The 12,500-nt window shown below is 40.2% G+C and overlaps 1 protein-coding gene across 2 annotated transcripts in view; it reads right to left on the bottom strand.

Moving 5' to 3' along the window:
* Window positions 1-5,783, bottom strand: part of LOC112560240 (transcription factor ets-4-like) — a 21,049-nt gene extending 15,266 nt beyond the window's left edge. Inside the window, exons 1-7 of one of the 2 annotated variants that reach the window (XM_025231929.1) lie at window positions 5,730-5,783; window positions 4,775-4,848; window positions 4,493-4,606; window positions 3,796-3,891; window positions 3,143-3,249; window positions 723-845; window positions 243-353 (exon numbers count right to left, since the gene is read on the bottom strand). In XM_025231929.1, the coding sequence (XP_025087714.1) occupies window positions 243-353; window positions 723-845; window positions 3,143-3,191 (283 nt within the window). In that variant the 5' untranslated portion in view covers window positions 3,192-3,249; window positions 3,796-3,891; window positions 4,493-4,606; window positions 4,775-4,848; window positions 5,730-5,783. Of the gene's footprint in view, window positions 1-242; window positions 354-722; window positions 846-3,142; window positions 3,672-3,795; window positions 3,892-4,492; window positions 4,607-4,774; window positions 4,849-5,729 lie in introns of those variants that run through there. The other variant, XM_025231930.1, reaches the window with a different exon arrangement.
* Between the last annotated feature and the right edge of the window lie 6,717 nt (window positions 5,784-12,500).

The raw sequence follows: 12,500 nt of genomic DNA, 5'->3' as shown, positions 1-12,500 counted from the left end.
TCGTCGTTCAAGATGACGCCGGGTGTTCGTATGGGGTCGGCTGCATGACATGGCTGAAGTGTCATATTAACTCAATGGGTCTTCAAGTAGGCGGCGGTACTTAGTATCTTTTAATAAACTAAACCCGTTCATTTGAAAATAATTTCGTTAACTCGTGCGTTTGCAGAAAATCTCGACAGTTGATAACTAACTGCGAACCTAAATTTCACAGCCGTACGTCAGCAGCAATGAAAGGCTCTCACCAGCCGTGGAATCCGGAGGCGATGGCTCGATGATGGTGTCGATGGGGTACACGTGTCCTCTCATCTCCACCATCAGCTCCCCTCCACTGACGACTACCTTCAGGTCGACATCTGAAATCATTTAATCATTATTTTCTGTAGATTGTGCCAGGTTGCTCCTTAATGCGTTTGAGATGTTTATTGATCAAGCCTGCGTGCTTATAGGACGTATATGCGTACGTGTGTGTCTGCTGTATGTGTGATGGTAGTGGTGGAGAGAAAGCATCTCTGTTAAAAAAAAATAGCTCAGGAATAGATAGACATAGCAAGATCTGTGTGTCAGACAGACAGAAGCAGGTGCAGCCAGGCATGACGACAAGCTAGTACAGATTGGAAGTAAGAGACAAAGGCTGGCAAGGTGTTACATACCCCTCCCCCTCTGTGTTCTTCGTAAATATGTGACAGAATATGTGACAACCATCAAGAAGAAAATACACTCACCACTTTGATTAGCGCATTCTTGTTTCTGTGTGGGAGGATTGTTGTCCACCATCGAGTAGACAGAAGTCTTTCCATGGAGGGGAGAAGAGGGCTCGCTGTCAGACGAGGAATCCAGAAAGTGCTCTGGACGAGAAAAGTACATAGACATCAGGCATCGGAGTTGATGTTATCATTCTAACGGTCCAATCAAACAGGATTGCTTATGGCGGTAAGATTGTTGGTTTATTTATTTATGAAGTATAATTTTGTAAACACAGGTGCGATATCTCATCAACATGCAAATAAGCCTAAACATACACACACACACACATACACACAAAATTATTCGTTTGAAAAACATTTTATTAGCTTTCTTTCATCTGCTTACAACTATATCTATCGTTTGTAAATATAGACATCTCTAAGAAGGTGCACTGTTAAGTAAGAGAACGAAAGAAGGAATGAATATATGAATAAAATCAAGGAAGGTAAGAAGGAAAACGGGAACTACCAAGTCAGTGAACGTAAGATCAGTGAAAAGATCTCATTTAAAAATAGCTTTACTGTGAAACTCACATTTTTTAAATGGAAAAGACAGAGGAAAGGTTTAGGGCTATCTTTAAAATAATCATATTGCTGTTTATGAGTGCAAAATAAGCCACGAACATAAGCAACTCAAAAAAAAAAGAAAGAGGTGGTTTGTTTGACAGTTTTTTTCCAGGAAAAAAAAACCAAGAACAGAAAGATAACAGATAAGTAAAACCCTTAAAACAGAACAGCGTTCATGTAAAGGTACATATAAAGAAACAAAATTAAAAACGTTTGTTTTCTTATGTGAAAACAGTTTTATTTTACAGTGGAAATACAGCAAATTTCATGTACGTCTATTTTTTCTTCAGCAAGTTATCTTATTTAAATGTACGATGTCATTCATGGTTTTTTTTTTTTGTTTGTTTGTTTGTTTGTTTGTTTGTTTGTTTGTTATTAGGAAGGCTCCCTTCTAGTCCTGTCTGAGTGGTTTGAAAATTAATGAACCCCATCTTTTCTGCCCGACATGCTCGCAAAAATAGGTTGGAACACCCTCTTCCCAGCTCTGATCTCTAGTTCATTGTTTTGTGTCCACCCATGTCTATGCGTGCATGCATACGGAGTATGTCTGTACGTATGTGTGTATGAGCGAGGGACTACAAGAACTTCGACTCCGGCGTTTTATTTTCGAGCCGCGTAAGACATTAGATACTCGAGGGCTTCGTGAAAAAGAAAGGTACAGATCCTCTTAATTTTTAATTATTGTCGAGTTCGACATTAGATGAGTAAAAATGGAAATAATATATATATAGATTGGAAATAATCTGATCAACATCATACTACTAAACCTGGCCAAGATCGTACATCCACGCTAATAAAATTCATATAATGCTTTCCACGCATGTCATTTTTTAATCGGATAATTTTCACGAACATGGTTGGAAACTGTTACTCTTCAAAACTTTTACTAATTAGAATAACACTAAATAAATTATAGCAAATTTCCCATCTAACTTGTCTCATCCCAGTTTTTCGGCAGGTTTTTTTCCCCTGGTGTTGGTTGTTAATTGTCGGTACTACTTGTCGGCTGACTTTCAATATTGCGTAAACAAAAAATGAAATAGTTAAATCTGCTTTTGTTTTCTTTTTTAATATTCGTCTTATAATTAAAGAAACCTTTTAAAATTAATCAAATTAAAACTTAATCACCTCAGTCAGTACCTCAGTCGAGTTCATCGTCGATAAGAAACCTGGACAGTGTCATGAATACAAGATGTGGATGTTATGTGCATGTTGTGGTTCTTAAACATCAGTTGTTATTGGCCGATGGTGACTGCCAACGGGTGAGGATACTTTCTCATGACAGTTGATGAGATACCTAAGAGACTGCTACTCTGGCTATAGACGACGGTGTGCCTGAGTCGCATGTGTGACATATCGTGGAAGGACACATTTTTTTCAACATGCTCGTGCGCAGGTGATTATTTTTGTTTCACATTAGGGTCCTTCTTGCTCACCTGAGTCTTGATTTACTAAGTACAGCTGTTGCCTTTTGCATTTCAGGGATCTACGACTTTTGAAAAAGACAATTGGGATCAATTCTTCCAATCAAGAAGGATGCTGGGAAGTTCGATTTGACACCACACAGCAGCAAGAAAGATTATTCCCCTCTGCTCACACAAAAATGATCAACAACTCGAGCGCCATTCCCGTGAGGAGTGAGCACCCTTCACTCTCACTCGATCATCAGGTTTACGACAGAGGGGCTTGCCCACACTGTCACAAGGAAAATCTTACATTAAATACGATTGAGTCACATTTACAAGGAAAAACAGTATTCATAAACAAATTAACCATGAAAATGAAATGAAAACCCTTTTCAAGCGAGCTATCGGGCCCACCCGCATACATACCCGTGTTTCTCGTGAAGAAGTCTGTCTGCTGCGATCCGCATGGTGGCATGTACTGGAATTCATTTTCATTGCAAAACGTTGTGGGTCGCTCTTCAAAGTCATGCCATCTGTGTTTAAAAAAAGTTTATTCCACTTTTATTGCTTTAATAACTTTACTGTTAGTCATTGCAAACGTAGAACTATTACAACGAGCAACTGTTGCGATCTTAGCGCCATGTCGAAACCACTCGTATTTTTTTTTTTTGCGGGGATAGACGCTCCCTGCTAAAATATAATTATGTCACTAATCCAGTGTTTTTCTGCAAGAACGGGTAATAGAGGTAATGCGAAAGATTTTTTTTCTCTCCTTTAGCAGTGAGGGAGGAAAAGGGTGTGATATGTACGGAGGTAGAACTGGGATGTATGGAGGTATGCCCAGGCAGTAACGTGGCACCACGGAAGTATATCTATATCTAGATATACCTCTATATCTAGATATACCTCCGTGGTAGCAGGAAACACCAAGGACACGGTCAGCACGCGCTGATTCCTCGCTGAGTGCGGGGGGAAGGGGAAGGTGAAGGCTGTGACATCCTACTTTCTGAGGAAGCTCGCATGTTTTCGGAAGATGTCGCCTATCATAACCTATCACAGGCAGGTAACGATGTACTTACTGGTGCTGGCCAACAGATCGTGGTGCTGGAGAGGGTAGAGAAATGAAAACACAGATGACAAGGGCTCGCTCTCAGTTGAGGATTCGCGAGAGCGCTCTGATCAAAGAAAGAAGCACATGGTCAGATTAAAAAAAAAATTGGTTCTTGGTGAGAACACCTGTGTATTCTAACTCAAGGTTTCTAGTATTTTTTTTTTTTATTGTCGACTTATATTTTCGCTTTGTTCACAGAGAAACACACACACACATGTGCAAGCATGTACATCCGCATGAGAGTTCGTAAACGTGAACGCAGAGAGAAAGAGAGAAGCAGATACAGTAAGAGATGGATGGAAGTACAAAAAAGTAACCAACTGCAAACTAGTACGACTTATGTGTCTGCTTAAAATATAAATTACACTCCAGTACTTTTCTCTCCGATATAAACTAACACTAATTTGTCATTTATTTCTTTTTTTCATTTTTTATCTCGAATAAATGTCAAAAAATTATATTAAATTAACATTCAGCTGTAAGACAGAAAAAGTATTGGGAAATGTCATCTTAACTGACTGTGTCGAATGTGTGAGTCTGTTCGTATTGTTTGGTTTTTATTTTAAAGTGACCATCATTCGACAATAATGCCAGTTGGCTTTACATAATAGTTCTAGTTCTAACTCCCCCCAGCCCTCGTCTTATTGAAATAAAGAGAAATATACCAAATCCAGGAGATAAGCTGAAACTGGAGGGATCACACAAATTGAAGGGCTGCATGATGTGCAGGTCCTGTACAGGGCTGGGCGGGTCGCTCTCAGGGGTGTAGGGGACCAGGTCTGAAAGCAGACTCACGAGCATTAGGTTCACATCATGAGTAAGTGAATGCAGCTTACAAACAGGCTCGGGGATACAAAATAGTTTTGCGGAGGTGATTGTGGTAATGATATGTTGCTACTGCTAGTACAGCTATGACAACGAGGGGTGAGTGGGTGAGGTCCCCATACCTGGTTTGTTTGAAGACGGAGGCCATGTGTCTAGCGAGGTAAATTTGTCCATTGTTTAGTCTCAGCACTGAACTCTGTAAACAGTTTTATCAAGATGCAAATAGAAGCAACGAAAGAAAATTTCTAGTGTAACCTCTTTTCTTCAAACTTCGGTTACAAAGAAATGAATTAATTAAATGGTTAGTAAAATAGTTAAAAGTACGTGTTAAAATATTAAAACACATTGAACATAAAATGTAAAAGTATTTTAAACAAAATAAAAGTATTAAAAATAAAATATTTTAAAAATATGAAAATTAAAATATTAAAACATGAAAATTAAAATATTAAAACGTAAAAAGTAAAATATCAAAACGCATTAAACATAAAAGTGAAATATTTAAACATCAAAAAGCGAAGCATATTAGGCATAAAATATGAAAATACATTAAAACATACTAACAAAGATATTAAAATATATTACAATTTATGGATGAGAGTGCAAAATGTTTTTATTTAAAACAGTCAAATGTGCAACACAAAAAAATAAGCAATAACAAGATTATTATCCTCAAATTTTAAACAAACGAAAAAAAATTGAAAAGTTCAAAAATACTTAATTGCAAAATGATACTGCTGCTTTAATTGAATAAAAATAAGATCAAACTTTTAATTTTTCAAAAGAAGAATAGAGAATTCTCTGAATTACTTTTTGCCTTAATAATCAACGTCCTATTTTGTGATCTTGATTTAAGAAAGAGAAGTGTTAATTTCTTGCCACATTACTTCACATCCCTGTATGCTACTTGTTCAAAAGGAACAAATATCAGTCCTGTGTTTTCTGTAATTTAAACCAAGTCAAGTTTGGAGTGACAGACCGTTTCGGACGGAAGAGTCTCGTCAGGAAAACACATTTTATCTGCAAATGTTTCTCAAGAAAGAAAACAAGCATCCTGTTCGAGCAGGTGAGCCTTACCTGCAAGCAAGATAGGTGATCCTAACAGGTGGAAGTACCCCCGAGGTCCCTGCAACAGGTTTTATAGGCAAAACAATCCGGAAGGTATTTCTCGTTAATACAGTGTACAGATGAACGGGACCCAAAAAGGGGGCGTGGCATCTATTATAATTTTTTCTGTCTTCAGCCAACCGTCAGCGAGCTTCACGGCGCTGCTCCGCATAAACGAAACCACCGCCTTAATAACTCATTCACACTCAACGAACACGTGAAAAAAGTGTTACTATTTTTAAACTTGTCCCCGTGCTAATGTTTGCTTGCTACTTTTTGTTTTAATATTTCTTTCGAGATATTTTCTCCCTTTCTTATTTTTTTTCCTTCCTTCTTTCATGCCTTTCGATCTCTTTTTTTTTTTTTCATGAAGCTTTCAATCCCGCAATTTTTTTTTTTTACATTATTTTCAGGTGTCCATAATCCATCAGCATGATAATGACAAATGTTAATTCTACTCTCCTGTCAAACAGATTAGTGTTTCAAAATATGCACGCAGGCCAGTAGCAATAAAATCAAGACACGCTCATATACACGCACGCACACGCACACACCACACTTAGAATTAAGCAGTAATTAAGAGTGTGTTCACTGCCCAAGATCGCCCATACTTTCTCACACTGTACGATGGGCACTACAGACACCTCGGGAGCGTCCCCTGCATCCACCAGGTGCACGGGCGTTACCTGGCCGATGGCGCAGGTGCGGCTCTGAGGTGGGGGTGGGGAATCTTCTCCCTCCATTCTCCATCCCCTCCCTACCCCTCCTACCCCCCTGCACGCCGTGTAAGTTGCTGGATCAAATCACGGGCGCCTGCACTGGCGGAGGATGCACGGCACCTTCAAGGGTGGAAAATAAGGCAATACCTGGAATTCCTGGCTCCTCTCCCGAGAAAGGATGGCCCCAGTGAGCGGCTCGGTGCACGCGCGCGCACACACACACACCGTTCACTCGCGTCGCCAGCATCGGTGTACGTTGCGAGGGACGATCGGAGTCCGCGGTCTGTCAAGCAAACTGCTGCGTGAGGAGGAAAATCACTGATAGCCCCAAGATTTCGGCGTCTCTTACATTTACCCAGGAAGTATATTAGGCTCTTCCTATCAAAACAGTGGTAGCAGACGAGGCTTGAAGTTGGTCAGTAGGTAGAAGTCATAATTTCTCCCCCCCCCCATTCCAAGTTCCCCCTCTCTTTCTCTCTATTTCTCTCGCTTACAAACACACAAGAGAGAGAAATTTGTGTTTGTGTATCTGGGCGATGATGTCTCCTGTCTCGCTGTGTTTCTGTTTCTCTGTATCGCTTCTTATTTGGTCGTTTTGTTTTATATCATATTCAATTTCCGACTGATGCAACATTATTCAATACCAGTAAGGACTGGTCAAGATTGACATTGTACCCCGTATACATCCGGCTGTTTTGGATTTGAGTAAGCAAAATGGTCAAATGGTTGTGAAGAACACGAACAATAAAGAGGTGAAGAGCTGAGACTACCACACGATTGAAACATTCACTGCTCTCTGTCATCCTGCCGGATATTAAATGCGTTACACGAACAGCTCACTGGCGAATCGAACTGAACAGAATAAATAAATAAAATAAATAAATAAAACAATGTGGAATATGTAAGAACATGTATTACACAGTGAGGGGGTGGCAGCAACTAAGGCTATATCACAAAAAAGGTAGCTAGCCCTGTAAACACGGACAGCGAGAAGCGACTTTGTTACAAATATTAACAAGTGAAATAGTGGGTACTCATTCTGTTGTTGCATGGATTACGCTAATCAAATCTTGGAGAATCAAACTGTAATGACACTCATTACAACATCACATCTCGTGCAAATTCATGTTGGTCAGTGGACAAGATGGCGGCTGTCGTCTGCGTGTAGCTGTCAAGACCGACGCTAGACTGAAACTTTTTCCAAAAGTCGCTGAGAGGAGGTTTCAGTTTTACACAATTCTAATTTTTCTTTGCATGCACACTGAGTTTACAAGTAATTTTCAGGTAAATGCACACAACCATCACTGACCTCGGTGCCCAACTGTAGCAAACCGTGCCTTCGTGCTCATGTGTATGTGCGCGCGCGCATGCTTTTCCCTCTTATGTAAACGCATTTTAGTTCTTTTTATTGCAAGTCTGTGAGACCAGGCTGCAAAGGTGCTATAGAAAGTTATCCAGAACGCTCTCTGGTGAATTGCTGTTTCTTTTATTTCCAGTTTTACTTCTCCAGTTTCCTAGTGATTATGCGGCCTAGTTCCTGGCCGTCCTGCTTTTTGTGACTCCAGAAGACCGTCGATCCCAGTCTAGTCTCTTCGCCATTTGCCTGTCTTCGTTCCCACGACACCGAATTGTCGGCGACCAAAAGAAGACAGAAGAATATTCACGAGGGAGGGGTGGGAAAAAAAAAAGAAGAAGCAACTGACACAGTTATATGGCTGTTGTCGTCACACCCGGCTGGTGACAAGGGACATGAGACCAGTTACTATAGCAACCGACGACTGCACGGGATAGTCAAGTCATCGAAACGGGGTATCTCGATAGCCATTTCAACAACGTTTAAGCCCATAGCTTTAGTTCAGACATTTAATAAATCCTTTGACTGCAATTAAAAAAGAACGATTTTAAGTATTTTTAGAGGAAGAGAAAAGAAGTGGAGGGTGTGCAGCTGAGGGTAGTGGTGTAATTGATAGTAGAATGGAAGAAACGCGAAACATTTAGTTCGCCTTTTGACGAGTGGTTCAGCTCGAAACTGTCACGGTTTGGGGCAAAAACGATATTTTTTCTTTGAGGAATATTTACATACCCTTTTTTTTATGGGGTGCACTCTAAGTCCTACCCGATTAGTATGGATAACCAGACCTGAAGAGTTCAAAGTTAATGGGGGAGGGTGATGAGAGGAAAGCTGGTCACTATGATAGGAGGGATAAATGAGGAGTGTATACGCTGAGAAATCTGTTAAAATCAGACAAGAAACTATCTCCCCCATGTTTATCGTAGCGAGAACTGCGGATGTTAGTGACACAGAGGACACATGCATGAACACATCAGAGCATTTTGTGTAGAGAGAACGAACAGACAATCAAATTGAGTTCAGTAACGAATTGACTTGGTTAATTGAAAAACCTGAAATTTCACTTATAGTAAAAAAGGTGGAACAGAATTGTTTTGTGTCATGTGCTCTGACATAGCTTCATTTGTTGAGGTAGAGATGAGAGGACGACATCAGAATAAATAAGGCAACAGATGAGCGGACGACCCAAAAAAAAAAAAAACCAAAACAAACTGATAACAGATTCTTTTGATACCTCTCAGTTGTTGTTTTTTTTAAAAATTATTTTTGCTGCTTTAAAATTTTCAACGAGAATGTCGATGGCGGTGATAAATGAGAAAATATGCTCTCTCTCTCTCCTCTCTCTCACACACACAAACAAAACAACCCCTCAAAAACAAACAACACTGCCTTCAATTTTGCTCAGCAATGTGCGCAAGTAAAAATTATTCCGCGATCGTTAAAACACACGTGAAAAGAAAGGGAAGTCCCACAAAAGGCTATTCGAACTTACAAAAAAGTTCATCTGGCGACTTGTCCTTCACCCCATGTTTAAAACCACAAAGCGAGAAAGAGCGGGCTGTACTTCTGCCCACACCTCCTATTCTACTATGTTTACGTTAAAGAAAGACCCAAAATGAACTTACTTTAAGCCACATTCTTTATCTAAGAACGGATTGCGACTCTCTGTCTTCGGGTCAGATCGTTAAGTCTTAGAAGCTTGAAAACAGAAAGTAGTACTGGATGTTTTCCAATTTTGCTTTTCAAAACAGTCAGCCAATTCAACAAAGTTGCGCTGCCGATGGGATACAGAACCGAGTAATTACATCTCAGACAAAGATCATAAACACTATTCTGTATGTCCATGTCTACCTGCCAATCAGAATGACCTAAGTTCTCTGAATTTATCATATCAGTATGTTGTCCTTTATTTTTAGAATATATGTTCATGTTTCTCCTTATGAAACATTTCCCTTATTTATTACTTTACTTTGCACTTATTAGCGAAAGAACACTGATATTGAACAACGTAAACAAAGCGGTAAGTTGAACATCTTAAGTGTGCAGTATGTACGTTGCTCTTGTTCAACATTTCCTTATGGGCTTTATTTCTTTCTACCACCTCTCTCTCAGTGATACCACACTCAGTCACCTGTGGAAATAACAGCAACTTACCCACCTATGACTATGTCACACCGAAAATGAAACACATGGACAGCACGTGCACTGATCACGACTCATGACCCCGAAAGAAGGAAACTAGGATCCATTATATACCATTATATCCACGTCGCTTTCCAAATTGACCTCCGTATCTGGCGATCGATAATAGCAGCGATTCGATAGAACGCTAAAGGAGTGACTAATAAAGGAACAGGAACACACAATAAGCAAGCAACAAACAAACAACAAAACAAACAAAACATAACTGATGTCATAGACTCTCTAGCCAATGCCAAACAAGATCATTTAATTTTCATAAAAGTACGCAATATTCAAACATAATCCCAGTGACCGATGTCTGCTCTTATTCCAGACAGACTCTGTTGTGCCATCTTCTTGTTTTTGACAGATAGTATCTATTACCGTTCAGATGGTTTTCGTGATGCTCGGTCTTTCTGTCGCAGCGCTACTCACTGCTCCATCACATTGTGACGACAAGCCTTGTGTGTCAATGTTACCACTTCGCAGCAAATTATTAATGGGGATTTTATCACCCTCTCCAAATATTGTCATAAAATTTTAGTATATGCAATAGTATTGTTATACTGATGTGGAACGCTACACGTCACACAAAATCCATGATGTTACATCGCACACGACTGCGATATAAGTTACACAATATCATGATAAAATGTGACAGAAATTATCATAATGGCGATCGATGATAATACGTCACATGCGATAACTTATAATACAGAGCACAAGATCACTGAATAGCATACGCAAATCCAAAGACCACTAATAATACAGAACATGAGATCACCGATAATACATCGCATTCAATAACTTGATACACTGACTCGCGATAGCAATAAGTAACAACACGACGTCACTGATAACACGTTACATGAGACCACAGGACAACAACGTCCACCTACATGATTCACTGACAATACGGCATACGATATCACCGATAATACATCACACGAGATCACCGACAATCCATGAAGGAGGATGACTGTCCCCCGTACTTTTCTTCTTTCAAATTTTCTCACACAACCTTTAACCTCTCAATTACCATTCGCCGTTCACTCAGAAACAAGCCAGTGAGTCACTTCCCCCTTCCCATTCTTTCTCTCTCTATTTCTCTGATTTTATGCGCACGCTTGGGTCCGTGGTCTTCTTCACGCTGAATAACAATTGGCCACGTCCTCTGTTTGTGCGCGCGCGCACGTGTATGTGTGACCCTTTTTCGGTAATACAATGTTGTATACAAGTCACGACTGTCGGACACTGTTAGTCACGCTGAGATAGACTTGCAGTACAATGTGTTGCCACAATTAACTGCCAACACCAGCTTATCTACAGCTTCTGGCAGCATCCCGCTGTATGTCGCACACGTTGACTACTTCCATGTAAGACGTGTAACCCGCACCCTGCTCAGCACTCATCTTAGCACAGAATTTTTTCTGGCTGCCACCGCAGCGATACAGAACATCCGGTAAGATTTTTTTCTATGTGTGTGTGCGTGCGCTTCCTGTATGCGATGTACCTAATTTGTGTCTTACACTGCGTGACTTTTGTGGAAATGCTACGACAATGTCGGCTGCGCGGCACACGTATGAACACGTCTGCAATATCCATACTTATGTCACGATGTACTGAAAGCAGTAAAAACTAGGATTGATCTCTGTACGCGTCGCAGGGTGTATGCAGCGAATTACGCCTCACAAGAAACTCCACGTGCGTTTGAGCGTATCACTGCAGGGTGTGCTTTCAAATGTCGCTTTCTTAAAGCTCTGCACACTAAAGCTTCAGTCGAGTCTACCTTCTCAGACAAATCTTTCGCATTAGGTCACCAGACTTGCGAAATGGCGCAAGAACACGATCTTAAACTACTGAAACTCAAACTCAATCACGATGTTCCTTATGAAATGGCAGATAGACTGTTCTAAATCTCAAGATAGACACACGAGTACTGATAACTCAAAAATAGCAGCATCACATATCTTATTTAAAATTACTTTATATTATGTATTAATTATTCCATTATCTTTTAACTACAGTTTAACAACGCTTATTGCCCACTAAAATTCCCATGTATAAAATTCTTAATAATGTGGCTGTTAAGCGCCACCCTGTTAGTCCAACTCAGGCCTGACGAAAAGGGAATAGGCAGAGTAGTTACCTGGCCCTCGCTCTGAGAGCCCCTCCCTTGGCAGTATGTTCCGTTATTAATTAAAAACTGGTAAAGATACCAGCAATAACATGGAAAATCGTAATGTAGCTGCAATCTATCTCAGCCATAGGAGTATGAGTGGCTGTGGTAGAGGGATGGACTGAGGTGTCACTCTTCGCTGACGCGCTGGTTTCGACACTGCACCATTCTTGACCGTTTAGAATATTTACTGCATCACCATGGAGGTTTATCTGATACTACTGATGTCTTGGACAGCTGTACAAAGGGATTACGTCGCATGGCTTCAGCAAAAAAGGTCTGTGACAAGTTTATAATTGTTTTTCATGTTG

The sequence above is a fragment of the Pomacea canaliculata genome, linkage group LG3 (assembly GCF_003073045.1).
Source record: "Pomacea canaliculata isolate SZHN2017 linkage group LG3, ASM307304v1, whole genome shotgun sequence".
Lineage (NCBI taxonomy): Eukaryota > Metazoa > Mollusca > Gastropoda > Architaenioglossa > Ampullariidae > Pomacea > Pomacea canaliculata.
This window is presented reverse-complemented; position numbering and strand designations above follow the sequence as displayed.